The sequence below is a fragment of the Megascapheus bottae genome, chromosome 16 (assembly GCF_031878675.1).
Source record: "Megascapheus bottae isolate mThoBot1 chromosome 16, mThoBot2.hap1, whole genome shotgun sequence".
Lineage (NCBI taxonomy): Eukaryota > Metazoa > Chordata > Mammalia > Rodentia > Geomyidae > Megascapheus > Megascapheus bottae.
This window is the reverse complement of record NC_143524.1, coordinates 40,113,833-40,138,901: the sequence shown is the minus strand read 5'-3', so window position 1 is coordinate 40,138,901 and position 25,069 is coordinate 40,113,833. Positions and strand designations below refer to the sequence as shown.

Sequence of the window (25,069 nt, the reverse complement as noted above, 5' to 3'; positions counted from 1 at the left end):
AAACTTGGGTCTTTGTGCATGCGAGGTAAGACTCTCTACCACTAGGCCAAACTCCCTGCCCCTAAAATTACATTTTTTAAATTGACTTTAACTTGCAGTTAACATGGCCTCTGATGTTTATTCTCTAATATTATTGGTATGTTCTTAGTTCTCACCCTCATTGTCATTTTTCATTGATTTTCGTAGGTAGTCAATTACAATACCTGCCCTAATTTGTATTTGCCAACTAAACCAACTTGTGACCTAAATAATTTGAATCCTCTCTCCCTTTGCTGATTCTTTTGGTGCTGGATTTTATCTATTTCTGAGAAAATCCTATCACATTCTAGTAGATGATATATTTTATCTCCTTATAGTTATGGATAGTTTGCTAAAGAACACAATTTTCTGTTTTATGGTGGATACTTGACATATCCTTCGAATGATGCCGTACATGTCTTTAAACTGAGAGGACTTGGGTTTTCTATCCATAAATATCCTTAGCCATTTTGTTCTCCTTGATGCTGTCTCTGTTTCATCCTCCATATTCTTCATCTGGAATTCTCAAGGAATTGTGTTGAACCTTGTCGTTATCTCTGATGTCTTCTAACTCCTCCTCCTGTTCTCCACTTGTTTTTTTTCCTCTGTAGCATTCTATGTGAATTCTTCAGGTTTGTTTTCATTTCCAATAATTTCTATCTCCTATTTAATCTGCCCACTTACCATTTCGTTTGGTTGGTTACATTCTTTTTGTTAGTTTGTATTTGATTCTTTTTTAAAATTATAAACATTTATATAAAATGATGCAGTGATTCATAGATTGTCTCCATTGGCACATTTTATGAAGTGACTTTTATTTGAGCTTTTTACATTTATCTCTAATCACTTCTGTCGTGTGGAATACTTTCAAGTAATTATAGCATTCTAGAGCAGTTGTAGAGCCTATGAAGGTGTTTGGTGAATGAAGATTCATATTTAGAGGTCTGTCTGTTTATTTCCAGCAAGCTCCTAGGCATTGCTAATAGAGTCCACTACCCATGTAGACCCCACTTTTCATATGCAAGGTTTAGAGTACACCATTCTCACTTAATTGTTTCATGTACAGCACTTTTGAAGTACTCAAGTAGAGGACCTGAGTTCACCTCAGTATCTCACACAAACATAGTTTAAATTATGTCTATATTTGTAAATTGTGCAACATGTATTCCTTGGGTAATTGAAATAGGCTAAGCTATACTACAATAACAAACAGTCCTAAAATGTCAGTAATTTGAAACACAGGTCTATTTCTTACACATTACAAATCTGTGGAGAGTTCCATGTCACTGTCCCCTGGGTCATGGGCTGATTCAATGTCCATTTCTAGAGGCCAGGACATGGAGAATTGCACTTTCTCCCATAAGTGGAACGTATCCCTTCTCATATTAGTGGATCATTGCAAGTCATAGAGCCTTGAGTAGGTTCAAGGAGCAGAAATGCAATCCTACAATGAGCTCAAATAGAACAGAAATATTTCTGTATAAGCCTAATGTCTACCACCTATATTATTGTATAATTTTCAAATGATCATTAAAAAGCTTTCTTTTCTAGGTCATGCATGTATATTTTCCAAATATACATGTATTACAATATCATATTGAAATCATTATTTTGTACAAGTAATAACACTAATAAAAACTTTGAAAAGAATTGTGTTCAATTAAAAAAAAGAGTTGTGGCTGGGCGCAGTTTCTCATGTGTGTAATCCTAGCTACTCAGGAGTCTGAGATCTAAGGATCATGGTTCAAAGCCAGCCCGGGCACTAAAGACAGTGAGACTCTTATCTCCAGTTAACCACTAGAAAATCAGTAGTGGCATTGCGTCTCAAGGGGTAGGGAGGTAGCCTAGGACTGAAGAGCTCAGGGACAGTGCCCAGGCCCAGAATTAAAGCCCCACGACAGACAAAAAAAAAATGTGTTTTAGTAAGTTCTATACTATGTATTTTATGCAGGATTATTCTTAGAATAATTACTGAAGAATAATTACAAAATCTATGTTAATTTTTTCTCCTTAAAATTCTCAGCTGATATTTGTAAGCATCAGAACTTAGCATTGATCAGATGATCTGCTACCACAGTTTCATTTTAGAATCACCTGGAAATGTTTTATTACTCCGGGTCCCATCTCAGACCAATGAAATAAGAATATCTGCAGGTAGACATCTATATTTTTTAAATTCCCCAGGTAGTTTCAGAGTACATCCAAATTGGAAAACTTTTTGTGTAGGTCTGTCTTCCCTAAAGAGGACTCTGTAGTTCAAAACAAAGTAATAGAATGTCCTCAGAGACAGACTTTTCTAGGATTTATATATAAGCTGAATTATTCTTTTCTGATAAACAATTTAGAGAGGAAATTTCACATTGTACATAGACCTGCCTAGTGTAAAGTTTGTATTGTTCTATCAATTCCATGATTAGGGCACACATCTTATTGGTTGAGTGTGGTTGTTCTTTTTTGACCTGTTTTCCTCTCCTACCCTCTACAACATGATTGTCAGTTTTACATAGAAATTGGTCATCTGTAGGGAATGTGTGTGGAGGGTGGAACTGAACCTTTTGGGAGATTCTGCCTTTGTTAATGTAAGTCCTTAGGTATGGCACCATTTTGGACTAGTGTGTGCTTGTGTCTGTGTCTGTGTGTGTGTGTATATGTATATTGATTTGTTGTTTGGGATTTTAATAGTAAGTGGATAGTAGGAATTTGGCCCTGCAACTGTGATATATAGAAGCGTGTGGTGGGCGGCAGTTAAAAACAAGCAGGAGGCTCTTTAGTTTCTCTGCCATTGAGTACATTTTCTCTCTTCATGAAACAAGTAATACTTGGGCCACTGTCTTTCTGTAAGGTCTCATGTTCAGTTTGCTCTTCTCTGAGATACTACAACCACAGTGAGGCCAAGTCCTTTTTTTGTTTATTGTAATGTATAGAGGGGTTGCAGTTATATTCACCAGATAGTAGGTGAATTACTTCTCACATATTGATACCCCTTCTCACGTTTTTATCCCCATTTCCCTCCTCACACCCCTCCCAATCACTTTGTTTTCCCTTCCCTTTCCTAGTTCAAATAAACAAATAAATATACATACATTATGCCAGGTAACAAAGTCAGATACTGTAACAATATGAGATTAACCAAAGGGCAACAAAAGAGAAGATAAATAACAGTACATTTAGAACAACAATCACACACAATAAAGCTCTTGTTTCCATATCCTGGAGATCTTTAGGCATGTCCTTTTTACCTGGGTATTATAGTGGGCTACTGTTGAGTTAGCTTGAATTATTTCATTGTTCAGGGTGTCTTTTATCTCCAGCATCCAGGGTTTTATTTATTTTTATATTGGATTGCACATTGGAGGAAAATAAAATATGAAAGGTGTTATTTTTTTTTCAACTCCTCTGTTTGCCCACTGTAGGTGAAGGGGGCTCCTGGAGAGTGTGTCTGCCCTGATGTTGGGAACTCCCATTAAATAGCACGTGCTTTTCCAGTAGATCAGCAGCAGGGTCTGAGATTTCCCAGGACGATTTCTGTGAAAATACCATCAGCCTCTTCCCTTCCCTGTTACTGGTGCAATTGCTGAGAGAAAGAAAGCTAATCAAGCAAGGAGGAAATCTGTCTGTGTTTATCATTTACTGCTCAAAGAAGTGAAACATTTCTTCCCTCACATTGTTTCCCCTCCTATGGAGCCTTAAAAAAAAGTATAGCAGCTTTATTTGCAATGGCTAATAAATATGAACAGTGTAGATATCAAGAGAATATGAAATGGATAAACAAATGTTGATATATTTATAACATGAACACTACTCATCCATAAACAGGCATCAACCACTTACAACATACCACATAGCTAAATCTCACAGCAGACTCAGGAGGATATGTACTAGGGGCCTATGGAGATTTGTAAAGTACAGTTGAAACTCAAGTACCTGTCAAACCTAAACATCAAGCTCCATTCTCTCACTTCTGTCCTCATTCAACAAGTTTAAAGTCAAAAGTTATAAAAGCAATGAAAAGTAATCACTATCAACACTGAGATCCTTTTCTCTCTGTGTGTATGTGTGTGTTGCTCTACCACTTGAACCCATTGACGTTTTGCTGATTAATTGGAGATGAGGTCTGGCTAGCTTCAAATATTGGTCTTGATGTTTGGGAGGCCTTCCATATGCATGTTCAGGGGCTTGGATCACTGTGATTCCTCTAGGAGGCCAGTTACCACACTTTCTTTCTAGGAGACGAAATTTATACTCATTATATATTTTACTCTATAGAATCTTTCTTATTCACTTTCATCCTTACATCCTCAAACCCACAGGTAGCATTTGGAAGTTTCTTCTTCTCTTAGTTTTCTGTAGCCGTCTAAATCTTAGTTTTAAAATCAAGAGGCTATATACCGTTGACTTACAACTAGCTTAGGGACAAATGTCCACTCCTCAATGGTTTTCTTTTTACTTCTCTCACCTAGCACTTAATGAAGTAATAAAATAAGTTTAAATATGCAACAACAAATAGAAACTAGTCTTTTATTTATACATGCATACCTGTAAAACAGACAATACACATACATCCATGCTTTCTTAGAATAGTGAGAAAGACCCTCAAAGCTTTAGTTCAGGGAGAATCCCAGAGAAAGAAAAGAAGAAAGGAAGGAAGGAAGAAAGGAGGAATGAAAGAAAAGAGAAGGAAGGAAGGAAGAGAGGGAAGAAATAGAAAGACATCTAACACAGTGGTAAATGGTTGATCCAAATCCCTGTTTTTCCACCTACCTCCCTTCTCAACACTTCATACGTTTATAACTATGAATATGTACTTGACATTAAAGTTCAGAATGGAGAGGAATTGCTAAACTACTGTTTGGAGAGGAGATCTTTCTCAGCTTCTGCTCAATTTCTTCTCTGAGGTTTGACTGTGGCAATTCCGGTCAATGCTAAATTAGATCTGCAGGAGCCAGAAAGTTGCTGAGCACATACCACAGTTGGATACTTGAGCAGTTTCCTAGCTCCCCAAAGCCTTTGACTTTATTTGTGATCCATGATTCCCTCTCCCATGCATTTTCAGAAAGCAGACAGGCAATCAAATACTGTGGTAATTGTTCCCTTCTGTGTGGATTTCTCATCCCCCAACTGCCTGGCAAGTAGGAAAGGGGTCAGGAATCAGTTGGTGGACAACTCACTCTTTCCAGCAGAGTCCTCACTTCAAATACTTTATCCTATTGGCCTTAAAAACAACACAGATGCCCTAGAAATTCCCCATCGTCACCACATTTTTCTAAAGTGTTTTCCTCACTGGTGATGGAAGCACAGATGTTCATCCCAGTTCTGCTTTGAAAAATACATCTTTGCCCCTAGAGAAAGTACTTTTTTATTGTTGTTGTTATTGTTGTTAAGTATGGGGTTTAGAGAGGACAAAACAGTCCCACTTGTCAAGTTAGAAATGTCAAGTTAGAAAGAGCTGATCCAGTATCCCAGATTTCTGTAGAAATCCAAGCATACTTTCTTTCTCTTTAGCTATTCATTCAGCATGTGTTCTGGCATTTGTGTCAGCATCCGCATCAACATCTACTGGGTGGAGGATATGACCCTGGAACTCAGCTGCGCACGTTGTGGACTTTGATCCCCGAAGTATATAGTCCAAAACAGGGAGATGAGATATGGATATACATGTTAATGGTACAATTTAAGATTAAGATTTCTCAATTGGGACATTTAGAAAGACGCTAATCCATGCAACTATAACCAAAATGATGGTATTTGTTGTGTATTGCGGTACAGTGAAGTAACTCACACAAAATGGCTTAAATCAAGCATTGTCATTTGTGTCATTTGTGTCTTTGTAATTTTGTGATTGTGGCCATGCTAGGCAGCAGTAACACGACACATGGTGTTATCTGGGACGGCTCCTTGTGGAGCTGCAGCATCCAGGATGGATTAATGCACAGCTCTGTCGCTGGGGCTGGGATGGCTGGGAAAGTTGGAGAACTGCTACATACAAGCTTAGGGTTGGAGAGGAAGAGTAGGAGCTCAGCACTGGCTTAACAACTTCCAACTCTGTTCTAGTGATAGTAACCAGTAATGGGGTCATCCAGGGGTCAAGACTTATTTGCATTAGTGTCATGGAATGCCTACATGAAAAATCTTTTTTGTGGCCACCTGTGCTATATACCAATTTGCTTGAAATCAATGTACTCATCTAACAAGCTGAAAAATGGGATCTCACTGTCTGAAATGCATGTTTTTGGTCACTGATGAGGGGTGCTTGTGTTTACTCAGGTGTCTAAGCTGACAAGTTTTATATGACAGTCTCAGTGAGCCATTATTTACCCCTGATGTATCTCTTCCTATCGTGCCCAGCCCAAATTAAATGATTTTGAAAAGTTTCCATCGTGAATAATTCCGCCCAGTCAGAAATGATCCTTTTTTCTTTTTTATTTATTTTTTTCATATATTTTATCGTAATTAATAGAAGAGTTACATTATATTCACCAGATAGAAGGGGCATTACTTCACATACATTGATACCCTTTCTCATGTCTTGGTCCCCATTTCCCTTCCCCCACCCCCGCCCCTCATCTTGTTTTTCCCCCTTCCCTATCCAATTTCAAATAACCAAATACACATGTATACAATATAGAAATGATCCTTTTTTCATCTCCTTTCATGCTTCTGTTCTCCATCACTTCATTGACCATGGCATCCCAGTTTCTTACCAACCTTCCTGATTCTCTCTGTTGTTCCAGGCACTAAAACAGGCACAGATATTACTGATGTCACCTGTGAGCCTGGATTGTCTTCCCCAGCCTCTTACATGAACCTCTTCCCAGTGAGCCATCTCATCGAGGAACTGAGGCTAGCCCTGGAGATGCTGGAGCTTCCTCAGGAGAAAGCAGCCCTCCTGAGCCAGATCCCTGGCCCCACAGCTGCCTACATAAAGGAGTGGTTTGAGGAAAGCTTGGTGAGTAGGCCCAAGGCCTGATTGGAAACTCAGAAAAACATAATTACACAGCCCATGGATTGCCACCACTGGTCAAAGCTATTGATTTATTTCTACATTCTCCAGCCCTTTCTTGCTTCTTATCCAGCTTTGAGCAGTGGCTATTAAGTGGATCTTTCCAGCAGGAATTTAGATCCCAGTCAAGCAGCTTGGTCTAACGCTCCTCTGTTCTGAGGAAATCCAGGGTCAGAGAAGGGCAATCATGGTTAAACACCCAGCCCCCAAGAACATGTACTACTTACAGAGTTCAGTCCCTGGATAGGATTCTATCCTCAACTGGATCCCTTAAGTTTCTTAGCAAAGCCTAGAGCTGGCTTGCTTCATTTATTTCTTTGTTGTGCTCCTAGTCCTTTCCCTAGAACTACTTTCTATCCCTAGGATGGAATGCAGGCTTGCTAACTCTTCTGTTTTCTCAAGATCAGGATCACAGATCTGCCTATTTATAATAGGGGAAGCAGATCTGTAACCAAGCTTTGCTTTGAGCTGTAGTTACCCATCTGTTTTTCCATGGAGACTAGCAGCTCCACCTTAAGAGATTTGGTAATAACTGGAAATAGGTAAGGTAAGGAGCTAATTCATAGAGGAAATAATCTGGGATATAACTGTTGGGGACTAGAGGACAGCTGTTGGAAAGGCAGAGGAAGAAAGGGTAGAATGAAGGGAGGAAGGGAAGAAGGGAAAGAATTCGGGAAATAAGAATGATCTAAAAGGTAGAGGAAGGAAGGCAAGGTGGCAGGAAGAGAGTTTGGGGTTAGCACTTGGAATGTAGTCTTCTAATACTGGAAAATTCTAATACTATAGACCTGATTGAAAATGGAAAAGTATGCACAGAGGTTGGAGGTCAGGAATAGCAGCATTCTCTGAGGAGAAGGCATTGAAGCTGGAGACCACAAACCAAGGAAGTGTAGACACCTCTGTCCAGAGGCTATGTCATTGGTAATTAGACAGGCTGTGTCCCAGATATCCTTGTTCCAGAGGCCTTTGAACACTGAACAGTTCTTCATTATATTCATTATATGTCTTATTCAATATTTTCATTACCCAATTCAGCTGCCTGATGTCCTGTATAATATGTCAATATCAAGGGGATAGGTAGTTAATAACTTGTCTCCCCCATGTGACAGGTAATGAATCACATATCTATACTGAGATGGTGGACAGCAAAGAATGGCCTCCACAAGATGTCATATATTAATGACCAGAACCTGTGACTATGTTACCTTCACAGCAAAGGAGAAATCTACAGATAAAATTATGATTTCAAATCAGCTGCCTTTAAAACACAAAAGATAGCCTGGGCCTGCCAGCCACATCATGAGTAACCTCAAGAGTCTTTCTGAGAGCTTTCTGTGCTGTTCTTGGGGCCTTTTTGTTAAGCTCCAGGGCTTCTTTTCACTTGCTTTCCCCTATTCTTCCCCAGGACATTACCGTCATGTAAGTAAAAGATTTCACCGAAATGTCTTTCTAATCTGCCTACAGATTAGAAATAGCTGGATTTTATTCCCTCCTATACAGTTTACAGTAATCATGGATGTCATTTGATCACCTTCATGGATGTACTTTAATTCAGGTGACACTTTCTCCAGTTTTGACATTTTGACTATTTTAAACCTTTCACAAATACATGGCATTTCTATAATGAACATCTTTGTCCAGAAATATTTGTTCCTATTTTTATATATTTCCTAAAGTCTAAGAATAGACTTCAAGAAGGACCACCAGTTAAAATGTAGCATGTGCAGCTAAATTTCATTTTAAATAAACAGTGGGTAAACAGTTTTCTAAATCTGGAACTCTGATCTGAAAGGATTGATATTCTTAAGCCTTTTAACACATTTTTCCAGGTCAGTTTTCAGAAGACTTAAAAAAATAATAAAAATAAAATAAATAAACCTCAACTGGCCTGGAGCCATAAGCCTTCTGATTTTAGTTTCCTGTGTAGCTGGGATGGCAGACATACATAACCATGCTTCAGCTATGGGTTGAGAAGGAGTCTACTAAACATTTTGCTTAGTCTTGCCTCAAACCATGATCTTTCTGATTTTTGCCTCCTAAGTAGTAGGATTATAGATATAAATCTTCATTCCCAGATTAACTACTTATATTTTCATTGTGAGTTTTTGAAGTGAATCCATCACACAATGATTACAAAACACCTGTAGTAATTTCATAGGACAAAGAGTTTTCTTGTTTTGTGTTTTACAGTTCTTTGTTTAGTGAGACAACAGAACTTTTTTCCTTTATTAAAAAAAATACAGTTGGGCTGGGCGACATGGTTCATGCCTGTAATCCTAGCTACTTAGGAGGCTGAGAGCTGAGGATCAAGGTTCAAAGCTGGCCGGGCACAAAATGACTTGAGACTCTTATCTCCAATTAACCTCTAGAAAACAGGAAGTGGGGCTTAGCTCAAGGGTAGGGTGGTAGCCTTGAGCTGAAGAGCTCAGGGACAACGCCCAGGCCCAGAGTTCAAGCCCCTTGACCCACACACAAAAAAAGTACAGATAATAATCGTGGTGATGTTATCACTTTTCAATGATACTAGGGATCAAATCTAGGATCTGCACATGCTCAGCAGGCATTCTACCACTGAGCTACATCTTCAACCTCTTTTTTCTTATTTTATTAGTATTCTGTTTGATTTCTAAGCTTTAATCTCATACGTTATCTTAAAAAGTAATCCCCTCATGCTCATATTTACCCATGCTCATATAAGCAGTATTTAATCTATTTCAATCATTAAAATAGAAACCCCTCCCAACAGAATATTTTTAAGGGCTCAGTCAAAAATTAGTTGCAATATTTCATTTTTTATACCAATTGAAAGTACCTGAAGCCCCTTGGATGGGTCTGTGTGAGCATCCTAATCTGTGTTCTTTCTTCCATAGGATTTTAGTGCTTATGTGTTTAGATAGCCACTTTTTTTTTACTCATGGAACATGTTTCCCTTACTTTGTTTTTCAATGCTGTGTATGGCAAGATGTAGAATTAAGAGATTGTAATTAGCTCTACCTCTCTTCCTGTTTGGGTTTCTTCTCTTCCTTTTGGCCCTAAAATGTCAATGTCTGTCCTTTCTTTCTTTCTTTCTTTCTTTCTTTCTTTCTTTCTTTCTTTCTTTCTTTCTTTCTTTCTTTCTTTCTTTCCGATTCTTTTCTTTTCTTTTCTTTTCTTTCTTTCGCCAGTCCCAGTGCTTAAACTCAGAGCCTGAGCACTGTCCTTGGGCTTTCTCAAGACTAGAGCTCTACCACTTGAGCCGCAGAACCATTTCCAGCTTTTTCTATGTATGTGATACAGAGGCATCAAACCCAGGTCTTCGTGCATGCTAGGCAAACACTCTACCACTATGCCAAACTCCCAACCCCAAATGGCCTTTCTTAAACTCAGGTAAAAACCTATTAATTAGTATCTACCTGAATTGGTTTGATTTTTTATTTTATAGCTAACTAATTGACATTTTTAGTGTGTGATATAAAAATTGGATCAACTTTGAAAATGCTTTCTGGAAAATTGTTTAAATTATTTTTTTATCTAAAGGAAGTTGGTGAGGGTGTTGGTTTTTGCAAGATGCATTACAGAAAATAGCTTGTGTTCAGGTTTAGATTTATTTGGGGATTATTTATTATGGTCTAGGGAATGTTCTCCTTTAGAAAGAAGATTCCCTAGAAGTTATTGCGTTCATAAATCTTTTAGAGTAATCATGGTTACCAGCAACCTATAAATGGTGTGCTTTTAGGGGGTCAGAAGTTCATATAAACATTTCAGGAAATCAGAGCTAGATGTTAAAGGTTTTGATTCTGAACAGAGATGGCCTGTCTGTGTTTTAGGTCTTAAAGACCTTCAGTTTGTTTACACTCTGGTTATCCATACATTCCACCTTAGTTCCTATCTATATAGAAATAGAACTCTGAGCAGTGTACAAACTTACTGTGTGTTTTAGAGCAGTCTTGTTAATGAGAAGTCCTTGCTATACAAACTTTGATCTGTGGCCCAACAGTTTTGGTATACCCTAGTAGCCTGTGAAAAATGCAGACTACAGGCCCCTAGTCGATACCTGAATCCTTTCAGGTGATTCCTAGGCAACATTGAGGTTTGAGAAGCATCGCTTTGTTTACAGAATTATTAAAACACTTCTTTAACTTGCCTGATTTATTTTCAGAAAAGAACCGCTTTTGAATGAGGATAAGAACTGGAACAAAGGCGTTGTGGTAGCTCACACCTGTAATCCTAGCTATTCAGGAAGCTGAGATCTGAGGATCAAGGTTCAAAGCCAGCTTGGGCACAAAAGGATCTGAGCCTCTTATCTCCAATTAACCTCTAGAAATCAGGAAATGGAGCTTGGCTCAAGGGTAGGATGGTAGCCTTGAGCTGAAGAGCTCAGGGACAGCACCCAGGCCAAGTTTAAGCCCCATGACCCACAAAACAAAACAAAACAAAACAAAAATTGGAACAAGTGAGGCTGTCTGAGAGATGATGGAGGACAAATGAAAGCCTTGCCCTAAGTGCTGTCTGTGCATCCCTTGTATGTTTGTCCCATCTCCTGTAGAAACATGGACTCCTTCTTTCCTTCCTTCCCTCCCTCCTCCCTTCCTTCCTTCCTTCCTTCCTTCCTTCCTTCCTTCCTTCCTTCCTTCCTTCCTTCCTTCCTTCCTTCCTTCCTTCCTTCTTTGCTTCCTTCTTTGCTTCCTTCTTTCCTGTCTGTCTTTGAAAGAAGAGGGGACTTGGATCCAAGGCTATCACTGCTCTATCTGCAAAACAGAGGATACCACTTCCCCATTTCCTGAGGGTTACACTTCTGCCAAGCCTTAAGATGGAACAGCAGGGTTGGAAGTTTGGCCTAGTGGTCTTTGTGCCTAGCCTGCGCGAAGACCCAGGTTCGATTCCTCGGTACCACATACGTAAAAAAAAGCTGGAAGTGGTGCTGTGGGTCAAGTGGTAGAGCTCTAGCCTTGAGAATAGTCAAAGGACAGTGCTCAGGCCCTGAGTTCAAGCCCTACGACTGGCAAAAAAAAAAAGTGGAACAGCAACCCTACTTAGGCTTCTTTGTAGATCAAGCCCTGCTCACCTTAGGTTCTAGGAGACTTCATGAACAAGAGCCTCATCCATCAGCTTTTCAGGCACAGGAAATGAAGACGTAGTCTCCTCTGTTTTGCAGATAGAGTAAAAATTTGGGGTGAGTACCATCAGGGTATGAAGTTGCCACCCTGCTGAAAGGCTGAGGCATCTCTGTTGTGATAGCCTTGGAGCCAAGTCACCTCTTCCTCCCCCTCTACCATGATGGCACACAGGCTGATGCCTTTCAGAGTATCCGGATGTTTCTAGTCAGGAGCTCATGAAGCTTACCAGATGGCCCTGACATCGAGAAAGGAGCAAGATACTCCTCAGTAGCTTTGCATGTACCACAGGCAAGAAGGATCTGGTGCCAGTAAAACTACTTCTAGGATTTTGGCTGTACCTCAAGTGGGCTTTCCCATAATCTGGGAGGGGGTGTCTACCACTCCATACTTGCTTGGCTTTGCTAAGTGGAGTCCACTTGATGTGATCCAGGGATAGGTGAGGGGTGGAGACTCACAGACTCACATGGGCTTTACAGGCAATTGACTAGAGGAAAAGCTCGTGAGTAGAGAGTAGAGAGTAGCAAAGGGTAGCTGGTGTACCATGCTGATTAGTCCTCTAGACTTTGGGTGATGCTCAAAAGATACCAGAGCCAGCAGTCTCCAGGCAAAGTAGCTACGGATGCTTCTCTAACATTCTAATACATGTATCACATGTATTAGAATACAGCTCTCACCAGCAGTCAGTCTGTCCTCCTGTTGAATACTTATGGATATAGACCAAGAAAATCCCTGGCAGTGGTTCAAGATAAAGTTGGAGAAATTAGGCAAACTTACAAGCAGCAGACCAAGGGCAGCTCAGGGTATCGATCAGATTGAAAGAGCAGAGGGGTGGCAGAGAACCACATGCTGCAGGTTTGGTCACCAACGGGAGCCCAAGCTTTCTTTTTCAAGAATGCAGGTATTCCAGTCCATAGGCAAGCTGCTCAAATGTGAGGGAGTGTGGGCGGTAGGAAGGAGTTAAAAGTCACCATAAACCTCTTCTCTCCTCTGAGCCTTGATTTCCCCTACTAGAAATAATCAATCAAATTGACCATTTGAAAAGCCCACGTCTGTAAGATCTAACCAGGCATTCTATCATATGGTTTGTTCTCTGGGATGTATTGGGGAGCTTCTTTTTAATCCTACGCTATGAACCTTATCTGTCCAGATCTGTTAATTTTCTAAGCAGAGTCAGTGTGGGGAGTCTGTAAGGGTGGCTGACATAGAGATGACAGGGCTCAGCAGAGGCCTGCATCCCAACAAGAATGAAGAAAGCCATTGTGCATGCAGGCTACTTCAATTATCTCTGGAACTAGTCACTCAGAGAGCAAAGAAAGACACTTGTGCTCATAAGAGGCGTGTGCATGTCCATCCCCCCCACTTTCTCAGTTGCATGCCACCTTGTCACAGATGGTGGCTCCTTCAGTTCCCCGCCCCTCAAACAAAGCCCATGTGTTCCTGCCAGATTCTGATTGTAATCTTTCATTCTGCTTAAAGAGGCAAATCTGTTTACCATATTGGAAAACCAGAGGAGTTGCAAAAAAAGATGGAGAGAGAAAGCTGTTTTATGGATTAGACAATGTGAGCCTGAGTTTCCCTGGCTGTGTGATTCACTTGTGTATCTCTATACTCCAGTCAGGGCAGGGCACAGAAGACAGGTCTGGATAGATCTGTGCTAAACATTTTAATTTTGAAAAGCTGCAGACAAAACTTTGGAGAAATACCTTTTCCTCTGGAGTTGGTACTGGTTACCTAGGATGCAGGAGACTCCCAGTCACCAGCAAAGAAAGGGAGAGGGAGAAAAGAAAAGAGGAGAAAGGGAAGGAAAGGGGGGGGGGAAGAGAGAAACAGGGATGGAGAGAGAAGGAGGGAGGTGAATAGAGAGACAAACAAATATTACATGAACCAATTTCCAACATGGGTTTCTTATTTGTACCTATGACAGGTATGGAATTGAATGAAAATAAAAATAAAACATACATTTTATTATCTTTAAGTGGCTGTCTAAAGGGGTTACCATTCAACATGTCAGTTAATGAATGCAATGAATCTTGACCAGTGTCACCCCTTTCATCACTCTCCCCCAACTCTCCTCCACCCAAAGGACTCTAATTGTGGGCTGTATAGGCAGTGATTCTTTGTCCCTGTGCAGTACTTGAAGTAGCCAGTAGGTGGGAGTCAGGGACAAACACTGGGAAGTCTAAATCCTTAGAAGCAGGAATAAGGTATGGGTTTTATTAGAGAAAAAAATAGACCCCCGCCTTTTGTGATGGGAAAGAGGACAAAAGCCTCTCTCTCTCTCTCTCTCTCTCTCTCTCTCTCTCTCTCTCTCTCTCTCTCTCTCTCTCTCTCTCTCTCTCTCTCTCTCTCTGTCTCTCTCTCTCTCTCTCTCTTTCCTCTCCTCTTCCTCTCTTCCTCCCTCTCAGTAATGAGACTGCTGGACAGTGTATCTGGGTCAGCTAGAAAGGAAAATTTTTTCTCATTTTCCTTGGAAACCAGTGGACAGATAAAAGGCAGATGAGGCCTCCACTGTGGGTCTGAGGGAGAAAAGCCGAAGTGTTGTGTGTGGAGCTGGTCCCTGGAACACTAGACCTGACCTTTCACAGTTAGTGGCAAAAAAAACCTTTCCAAACCCCTTGTCTCCCAGGGGCCTTTCTCTGGGGGTATATATAGCAGGACAGCTCTCCACATCCCACGAGCCATTTTCTGACCCAGGCATCTGCCAGCCATGCCCTGGGGAAGAGATTTTGATTGCAGTGTTGCACACTGCATTAGGGGAGCTCCCCTTTAGCCATTTTCCTCTTCCCCCTCCCCTCCCCACGCCAAGCAAGTAAATTCTAAGCAATCTGGATCCTTTCAGACCTGACCAAAAGAGACTATTTCCCTCAGAACCAGTGTTTATAAATGACCAAGAATGTGCAAACACTGGTGAAAGAGCAAATAAATCCTTCCCCACTAAATTTCCTGCCTCTAGCCCAGGAGATCTGGCAGAGGATGCTTCCAGGTTAGTAAAACTTGAGATCTGAATGTGCAGATACCTACTTCCCCTCCACCCACAAAGACGCATGTTAGACTACAACTAGAACCTTCTGTAGCTCAAAACCCACTAGCAGTCAGGCAGCCGTCATGCTTCTGATACCCAGTGCTTTAAGGAACTTACAATCATAGTTCCATTACCTCTGACTTTTCCAGGTGTGGGCCAGCAGTGTGAGCATCTCCTGGGGGTTTGTTAATAAGGCACAGTCTTAGGCTGCATTCCCAACTGCCTGATCAGATTCTGCATGTCATTAGAAGCCTTCCAGCTCAGAAATGCATTCTCTATAGGGAAGCCTCCAACAAGCCCTAGACTATATTTGACTACTGTGCCTGGAAAATACCTAAGCATGATTTTCATGTTTTTAAATGACTGAAGAAAAGTCACAAGAATAGTCTGTGATGTGGCAATGATATACCATTCCCATTTCAGTATCCATAAATAAAATTTTACTGGAACCCAGCCACATTTTGCTGTTGGTTGTGGCCACTTTCAGGCTACAAATAGCAAAACCGAATGTGACAGAAGCTGTGTGGCCCACAAAGTCTAAAATATGTATGGCCTTTGTCCCAACTCATTCTGGAGATGCATTCTCCATGTTGTACACTCAGGAGACATGGGTGATGGTGGTCCCCTGACGTCCCCATTTTCTGAAGCCAGGGGCTTTCTAGCCTGACTGGAGGGCGAGCCTACACGTGTCTGAGGAGAAGATGTCCTTAGCAAGGATCACCATGGCCCAGAGGCCAAGGCTCTGGGCTGAATAGGTTCAGCCCACTAAGAGACTGCTCATTCCTGGTGGCCAATAGGATCCCGTTCAGCCATCCCCTGGAACCCCAGCCAGGTAAGTGACCATCCTAAGGTTCTATTCTAGACCCTAGGATACTGGCAAAGACAAGCCACGAGATTCTCCCTTCAAAACATGCCTGCTATGGCCTCTTAGCTGTGTTTTGCACTCCCAGTCTCACAAGCTTCTGTGCTTGGCCTCAGCTGGCTGCCTCATGTTCCCAACAGTAATGAGTTCAGTATGGCTGCAGATGACTGAATTACTTCTAGGAAGGCCTAAGGGCTGTCAGGGTCAGCACTGGTGACCTTTATTTGTGTACCCTTGGTGGTCCCTGAGACTGTACCTCACGGGAACACTATAATGGGAAGAAGAGGCAGACTAAAGCTGCAGGACTAACTGCTTAGGATGGATGAAAGCAAGGCTTCTTGCTTCATGGGAATCCTGGACCACTTAGATAACCTGATGAAAACTGTTTTCAGAGACATAGAGCTTTTGTATATATCTAGTGGTGTATTCAGAGACTTATCTGCTGAAGCCCACCCGTGGAACACTATAAAACACTCCTAATCAGGATGGCTTTTGAGGGTGGATGTTGGTTATCCATTCTTCACCAGAGTGATAAGGCTGAGCACTCGGAATGATGTGGAGGTGGCTGAAGGTGCTGTGTTCACCCATATCATTCTTCCCCACCCCTATCCTTCCTGCCATCTGTTCTTAGATCCTTTGCAGTGTTATTTTGTGGATTTGAGGATTAAATTATATGGAAGGAAAATGAACTTTGGTGTGTTAGGGAGGGAAAAAAGAAAAGAAAAGACTGGGGTAAGGATTTCCACTTGAGGATGCATAAAAATATGTCAAGAATTTAGCTTTAGCTTGTCTGAATTCCTGGCTCCCTCCCTCTTCTCCAGCTCTTCCCTCCCTTCTCTCTTCTCTTTTCCCTCCCTTCTCTTCTCCTTTCCCTTTCTTCCTCAGCACACAATAGTCAACAGTCCATCACACAGGACTTGAGGTAATAGGTAACCTTGGCTCCGTGTCTTCTCTTCTTTGTGTGAAGCACCTTTATCCCTGGGAAACAGGTCTTTGAGTCTTTTTATTTTTTTGGTTCCCCAAGTGGAATTTTAACTTTTACTGGTCTCAGCAGTTGAGATCCATTCTTTCATCATGAGAATGTGTACCAGGATCTGGGTTAGGAAAAGAAGTTAGAAAAGTAAGCCATAAATCAGATGCACTTCCTACAGGCCATGTCACAGAGACTTGTTGACCATGACCCATACATGGCATGGTTCCTTTAACAAGGAGAAGAATGAGTGATTGAGAAGGGATGGAGGAGGGGCCAAAGGAAAGCACTATACCCAGTCCCTTCTCCACAAGAGATTAACAAGGCTGGTGAGACACAATCCTGTAGACCACTGTCTGTTCTTCCTGCCTGCTCCTTTACTGTACCAGAAGCTATGGAGAGGCCTTGTGTTCTTCCAAGGAAAGCAAGGCTTTTTCCCATACTGTGTACTCTATGACATCCTGTGATTCTATTCGCAGACTTATCCCATCCTCTGAAGCTCATTCGTGGGTCACTTTTAGGCGCCCTGCCCAAGATGGGCAGAGTTTACCTCACCAGTGTGACAAGGGGTCCTGGCTGAGCACCCAGGGATCCATGAGTGAGGAGGTACAGAGTGTGGGACTCTTCCCTGTCCCTATTCCTCATCTTACCTGGAGCCCCACTTATACCTTTACTTTACCATGTGGTAATTCCTTATCTACGCAGAGCAGCAAGTTGGCTCCATTTGCCTTGGGTGCAAGACAAGTGTGTTGACCTAATGAATTTCTCATTTGACTTTCCCCAGGTTTCTAAAAAGAAAAAAGAAAAATACTTCACGAACACATCTTATGTATGGTGGGCCATGGGTGTGAGGCCACCCTCTGGATTTGGGCCAGTGTGAGGAAAGGGACCTAGGCCTCAGAGAAGGGCAACGGTGCCAACTTTGCTTTCTGGCCTCTGATCTGGGTGTGTCTCCAGGAGTGCATTCCTTCCCCATGCCAGCTGCTGGCCAGAGCTCTCCTTGCTTTGCCCAACTCCTGCCTGAGCTAGGCTGACAGGCTGCCCTGTCTTTTGGGCCACATTTCAGGGCTTTGGTGAATACTGATGCCATGCTGAGGGGCCTGCTGACACCCAGAAGGGGTCTTCTCCTCAGGCCCAGATTTTCAAAAAAGACCCAGGAAGGACTCGGCAGTCACATGTTGCATGTCTGCAAGCCCTTTATGATGGCAGAGCCGAGGGCAGAGCCCTTGCATGTAACCACCGCACCCACAGCACCCACATCAAAGACCACTTGCATAATCAGTCATAGCCAAAGGCCACACATTAAGGGCTGGGCAGAACTCTTAGGAGAGCTCTCAAAGGAGATGAAGCATAAGGGGATGGGGGAGGGCATGTGGCATCTGGGGCATTTGGGGGAGGCCACCCTGGAAAGCCAGTATGGGACGCAGCTCTGTTGCTTCCCACCCAGGGGTTGGTCCCTACATCTCAGGCAAATACACGTGAAACAGCCTCACCCTTTCCACCTCCCTCTTGCATTAGATGAACATCACAGAAGCAGTAGCCCTGGTGTGGAATGTAGCCACCAAGGAGCCTGGAGGTGGCTGCCAGCCCAGAGCCATACTCAACTGAGAGAGCAAGTCATAAACGTTGCAACTGTTGGTCTCCGGTGGATAGTGCCAGCTTCACCAAGGGCAGCAAACACTGGGTTCTGGCTTGACACTTTGTAGGGCCTGGGACCTGGACTGGGGCTGGTTCTGAATCTGGTCTTTTTTTGGAGACATCAGGCTTTCCCCTGGGTTCCTGTCACTTGCTTATAAGGGGGAAGGCATGGGCTTTGGGGAGGGGAGGGGGATCAGGCTGTGTGTGGGAACCAACAAGCTCCTCAGAGAGCAGCACTTATTTTTAGTTGTCTCCCCAGTCCCAAATAAACTGAGAGCAGCTGGGAGCCTGTGGGTAAAGGCAGAGTGAAGCAGAGACAGGAAATCAGGGGCTCTCAGTAATGAGTTACAGGCACTCCAGAAGAGAGAAGCCAGACAAGGAATTTTCTTCAGGACTGTTTTCCTCTGGCAGGCTCTGGTATTATCACAGAGGAGAATGTGGCGTGTGTGTGTGTGTGTGTGTGTGTGTGTGTGTGTGTGTGTTTACAACTCCTGTCCAAGTCTTCCGCCCTCCTCCAACTTTACGTGAGTTTTGATTGTTCTTTGGGGAGGCAGGGTGCCTGTGTGTGTGTGTGTGTGTGTCTGTCTGTCTGTCTGTCTCTCTGTGTGTGTTTGTGTTTGTGTGTGTGTTGTCTGTGTGTGTGTGTGTCTGTGCGCTCATGTGCGCCTGCTTGTGGGGGTGGTGGGGGAGGACCCTGGAGCAGCACGGTCTAGTCTGAGTCCTGGTGTATCTGCAACTGTTTAGGCAAAGGCTGAAGGACACAGGCCAGGCAAGTGGGGAAATCTGAAAACAGCCTGGTGTTCCTGAGAAGGAGGGGGTAAAGCCAAGGAAGAGGAGAGGACTTGGTCCTCAGCCAAGGGGGAAAAAAAAAAGCTTTTTCAACCAAGGACTCTAACTGCTGACATGGGTACCCAGAATGGATGGGGACATTGATGTTTACAAGCATTTCTCCTGGCTGAAGAGGGTAAGTGACTGGCCGCTTTGTTTGGGTCTCTGTGGAGATGAGTGAGGGGAGAGACACTTTGGGACGTTTGGTGTGTGTGTGTGTGTGTGTGTGTGTGTACACGTGCGCGCGTGTGTTAGGGGGAGATATTTGTTCAGCAGAGCCCTGTTGTAGCCAAGCTCTTCATGAGACTCTAATTATAGACATGAGGGGAGAAAAGTCAGCTGTCTTTGTTTCTGCTGACATTCTGGTGAATGAGCCTCTGTACAGAAAGGCAAGAATGGAATGAAGGAAATTAGTTATTATAACTTAGACTCTTCAACCAGCCAGAGGCTCCAAACAGTGTCAACAGAAGAAAAGAAAAAAAGAAAGAAAGGTGCCCACTGTTTTGAGGTTTGAGGATTCAGAACGGAAGCTTACCATCCTTTTTAAACACTCTGAGTTCCGAAGTTGTATAACTCATTCTCAACTCCGATGTTATCCAGAGTAGTGGGCACAACGTGCCAGCCGAATGATCTGCTGTGTTTCTGGAGGAAGGTTCTGGAGGAGTTCTCTTCCTGATGTTCTGAAGCCTGGGATTGAGTTGTTCAGCTGTTGATGTCCTTGGAGGAGGGTGGGGGGATGGGCATCTGTGTAAGAGTGGGCATTGAGAAGTGGATAAAGGTGGGGGCTGGATCACTTCATGCACAAAACTCAGGTGTTCTCTTTTGTTATTGTGTTGAAATGGATGTAGACTGATTTGCTCTAGTCTTGACATTGAGGAATTTTAGGCTGGATCTTTCAGAGGCAGGAAGAGCAGTGAGCATAGCTGACAGATAAGAGGTTTGACATTGTAACTACAGAAGGAAAGGCGGGTTGGGGAGTTTCTGGCTAGGAGGATACACACAATGCCAAAACACAGGGCTGGTGGCTTGTGCACGTGCCCTCTAAAACCCTCCCTTCTGCAAATACTGAGCTCCTGGTGCTGGGTGTTCAGCTGGGCAAAGGAGAACCAATCTCCTATATATTTACCACCCCTGGAAATGGAGGACATGGAGGCTGCAGAGCCCCAGGAAGTAAACTTCATCACAAACTAATGCATACAGTGAAGAAGGACAATGGGGGACTTGGAACAGGTGTTGAGAAGGTAAGGTTAGGGATCCCTCTTTGAGGATATAACACTTTTGGGAAACCTTAAAGAGCAGTAGGAGTAATGCAGAACATTCATGCAAAGTGAATGGTACATGCAAAAGGTCTGAGGCAAGAGAGAGGCCAGCAGATTTCAAGGCAGAAAAAGCCAGTGTGGCTGAGCTCAGTGATGGTGGACAGAGGAAGACAGATCTCAAATCACAGGACATGAAGGCTGTGGTGAAGGGTGGTGGGTGACAGTGGTTTGTCTGACAGGAGACTTGTATTAAGAAAGTCATATGGGATACACCGAGGCATCCAATTTGTATTTTAAGAAAACTGCTATAGTTACACTGTGGCATTTGCTAGGCTGTGTTGGAAAACTGAGGCAGCTAAGCTTAATTATGGAGCTGGGCCAGTGCAAACCCCTCATTTAGTGAAGCCCAAGAGAAACTAAGAACCTCCCTGTGGTTAGTTGTATGCTAGCTTTTGGTGGTGCTGGGGGTCTTGAACCCTGTTCTTCTCTCTCCCAGGTCTGGTTCTTTCTTCAACTCTTCTGCCAAGTATGTAGAAAACGATTACTTTAGAACCCATCAGCAAGCCGGCCTTTACGGAGCCTCTACTTCAGGGAGTGGGCATCCCCACAAGAGAGCATGCATGCTGAGATGTCAGATCTTGGCAAAGGTCTGCACTATCCTATGTGTTTAAAGAACCTCACTAGGAGGTGGGGGGGGCAGGGGTAGTGGGAAAGAGGTAAGAAGCACACTTTTCATTATATAGACTTTTATCACCACATTTCCAACATGAAGCTTCTCACCACTCCTTCCAGTCTCTGTGTGCCTGGGTACAGAAGCCCTGTCCTCACTGCTGGACAGATGTAGCTCTGTTCCTTGGCAGGCGTTCTGTCTGTGGAGGCTGGAGGCACGAATTCTTCTCACCATATACTGAGACAGCCTCGAGGTGTGAGCTCTGGTGACAGAGGCTGGGAAGTTCCGAGGCTGGATGTGTTCCAATCCCCTGCATGGCTCTCAGCAAAACAAGTGTTTTTCTTCTATCTGTAGAATTCTAAGGATCATTACAAACAAAACAAAAAACCATTTCGTGGCAGTTTTGGATGTGTTTTTCCAGCAGAACATAACGTGATTGAGTACTCTGTGATTAGAGAACATTCTTTGTTCTTCACCCAAAATACTACTGCCAGATTTTCATAATCTCTCACAAACCAAAAACAAACAAAAAATTCTTTCCATCCCATGATTCTGAGTACCCAGGGCTTAACTTCTACTCTGAAAGAGAAAGCTCAGATTCTTCTAATTTATTTTACCTATGAGGCCTATTCCAACCTGGACTTGATTTACCTTTTCAGTTTTTAACATTTAATCTCACCTAAGTACACTTGCGCTGTTTTCCAAGCTTCTACTCCAAATATCCTCCCCCTGTCTGAATCCTATCTTTATCTGACCACATCAGGCCCCTGGTTCCCACGAATCCTTTGTTGATGCCTTCCCTCTAGGGGCTCTTCTAGCTCAGGTCTCACCAATTCATTTGCCCCTTTTCATGCACCTCTTTAAGGGGAGCACAGATTTCTGAGGATCTATGTTCTACAGGTGAACGTGTGCTGTCTCCTTCCTTCTTTCATACCGAGGTGGATATGAAGAAGTGCCCAAAGGAGGCATGGCCAGGTGCACAGGGCAGAGGCTTTTGCCCATCAACCAGAACAAGAAGGGTAATGCCTTATGTCAAGGGGAGGGGAGAACACTATTCAGGGAGGAACTGAGTTGGATGAGAAATATTTGTTCAGAAAACTTGTTTTTTTTTTTTTTTTTTTTATGCCAGGGCTGGCCTTTGAGGGTAAGCTAGTGTAGACAGTTGTAGTTAAGAACAGGTGCGAAGCTTGGATTAGAATCTTGGCTTGTGTCACGTTTACTGGTAGTAATCTGAGACAGATTGCCTCCAAAGCCTGCTGCATGTAGGCATTTTGGGGATCAAGTGAGATTTGTGTATAAAATACTCAGCCTAGTACCATGCATACAGTAAACACACTTACCACTACCTGCTATTGGCTATTCCTGGGAAGAGAAGTGGAAGGAGGAGCAGGTGAGAATGGATCAGGCCCTCTTCTCTAGAAGTGCTTCATGGGAAGTTCAGTCCTTCAGATCTAGACTCCCTTTCATGTTACAGTCCTGGGTCTCACACGTAGCAAGCTTAGGGCCCCAAAGAGGCAGCTGTAACCTGTCCTACCTTATGTACGCAGTGGCCCACTGGCTGCTGGTTCTGGCCAGCTTTGCTCTGATTGTTGCATGAAGGCCGCCCAGGGCTGATACAGTTCATTCTCCTCTCACACAAAGCCTAAGCACAAGATGATTCCTAAACCCCAGTACTCAGAGGGCCTCTGTCCCCTCAGCCATTTTGTTTCCTGACTCACCAAACACCTCACCATCTGCTTTACACTAAAGTCAGTAGATCCAACCCATAGCCATGAAAGAGCTGCTGAAGATAGCTCCCAGCAAGGTCTTGTGGGGGCCACCCACTCCCCAGCACTGTTCGTGTCTTCACACTGCTCCCTTGCTTTCAGCACTTTGAATTGTTGGAGCAAATTTGCAATTCAAAGTCAGAAAGGAATTGAAGCTACCATGCATGTATCATGGCACTGGCTTGGATAGTGCAGGAGACTGGAATGAACTCAGATTGTGAATGTTACTTTGCCCTGTGTCATCTGGAACTCAAATGACCCAAGACCCTGGCCAGTTGGGCTAGAAGAGCTGCAAAGGCAAACACAGAGGTGCTCACTTGCCCTGCATTCAGGTTACGCTGCAATGGAAGGTGGAGAAGTAGGCAGTAGCTTCTGACAAAGGCCTTTTGACCAAGAGCTTGGATCCTGGATCCAGACTCCTGGGGTTTATATCTCTGTGACCTTGGATGATTTCTCTAACCTCTTTTGCATTCAGTTTCTTAGACTATAAAATATAGGTAAATAATTCTACACGTGTACTTGAAAGAGCACGTCATAGGTGTCATGGAGTGGACATACCATATGACAACCTGTAGGTACTTGAGAGCCCTTTGTGCAGCCTGGAGTCTGAACACAGAGGTTCTCCTCCCCTGGAGGACAGCAGTGGGCATGATTTGTCAAGGGTTCTGTCTGTCCACATTTCCTCTAGGTAGTTTCCCATTTCTAGCCAACATACACAATATATCTTCCCAGACTGCCCCCTATATCCCCCCACCCCACCCCCGCATTGTAATTTAGGAGCTACAATTCAACCATCTCCAACCAGCCGCCCACACCAGTGACTTCTGTTTGCCATCTCCTTGAAGAGAGGCCCTTAGGCCATTTTACCCAGTGGGATTTAATAAGATGGCATCATCCCGGGCCATTTGCTGAATAGTTGTGGGCACTCCGCAGCAGCACAGCCATTGGTAGTTCCATGAGCTGGTGGCAGCCTTCCAGGAACCTTTGCCTTCTCTCCTGCCAGACACCTTCTCACCCGCTATGGCAAGTCTCATACTTTTCCACTTGTCTTCAACTGTAGACTCCTTTCTCAAATACATGGCAGTGGCTGGGGGAGGGGGGAGCTAAACAAGTCTTTCATCTTCCTTCCCCTTCATCACAAAATATAACTGTATTCATAGCTATCTTTCTCAAAATTCTTTTCTTTTATGGAGGAAGAACCTCTCTTGGCCAAAGCCAACCCAGTGCCCTGGCCTCTAGACTCAATTCTGTTCAAAAGTCACCTGTTCTCTTTTTCCTCTCAGCTGTTCCTTGCCTGCCTGTCCCTAGGGAAAGGCTTCATTCCAATTTCAGAGAAGAATTGGATCACATGATTTTGGGCTTCCTGGCTGCTGCTTCATGGCTTATCTTGCTTCCACCATTACCTTACCTCCACCTTGTTTTGGGGGAAGTACTGGGATTTTGAACTTGTGACCTTGTTCTCCTTAAACAGATGCTTTCTCACTTTAGCCAAGCTCTGTCTCTTTTGCTTTTCTTTTGTTGTTGTTGTTGCTGTTTTGTTTTCAATACCAGGGATTGGACTATAGAGTCTCCTGCTAGAAAAGTACCTATTGGAGTTGCTTTTTTTTTTCCAGGCAGAGTCATGCTTTATGTCCAAGATGGCCTGGCCTGTGATTCTCCACATTGCTGGGGATAACAAGTGCGTGCCACTGTACTCAGCCATTGATTGAGATGAAGTCTTTCACTGCTATTTTTGCCAGGGCTGGCCTCAAACCCCAGTCCCCCGCCAATTTCTACCTCCTAAATTACTAGAATTATAAGCTTGAGCAATTGTACCTAACATGGCTTTGTTATCTTTCAGGTAGATTCTCATGTTTATGGCTGGTCTGGTCTGAAATACAATTCTCACTTATCTGGGATGGCAGACATGTACCACCATGCTCAGATTTTGTTTTTTTATT

The 25,069-nt window shown here is 43.2% G+C and overlaps 1 protein-coding gene across 7 annotated transcripts in view; it reads left to right on the top strand.

Moving 5' to 3' along the window:
• The window catches only part of Ppfibp2 (PPFIB scaffold protein 2), a 134,920-nt gene that overhangs the window by 37,378 nt on the left and 72,473 nt on the right, over positions 1-25,069 (top strand). For 6 of the 7 annotated variants that reach the window (XM_090348249.1, XM_090348243.1, XM_090348245.1 and 3 more), the window contains exon 3: positions 6,750-6,964. In XM_090348249.1, coding sequence (XP_090204375.1) covers positions 6,750-6,964 — 215 coding nt within the window. Of the gene's footprint in view, positions 1-6,749; positions 6,965-19,241; positions 19,571-25,069 lie in introns of those variants that run through there. The other variant, XM_090348247.1, reaches the window with a different exon arrangement.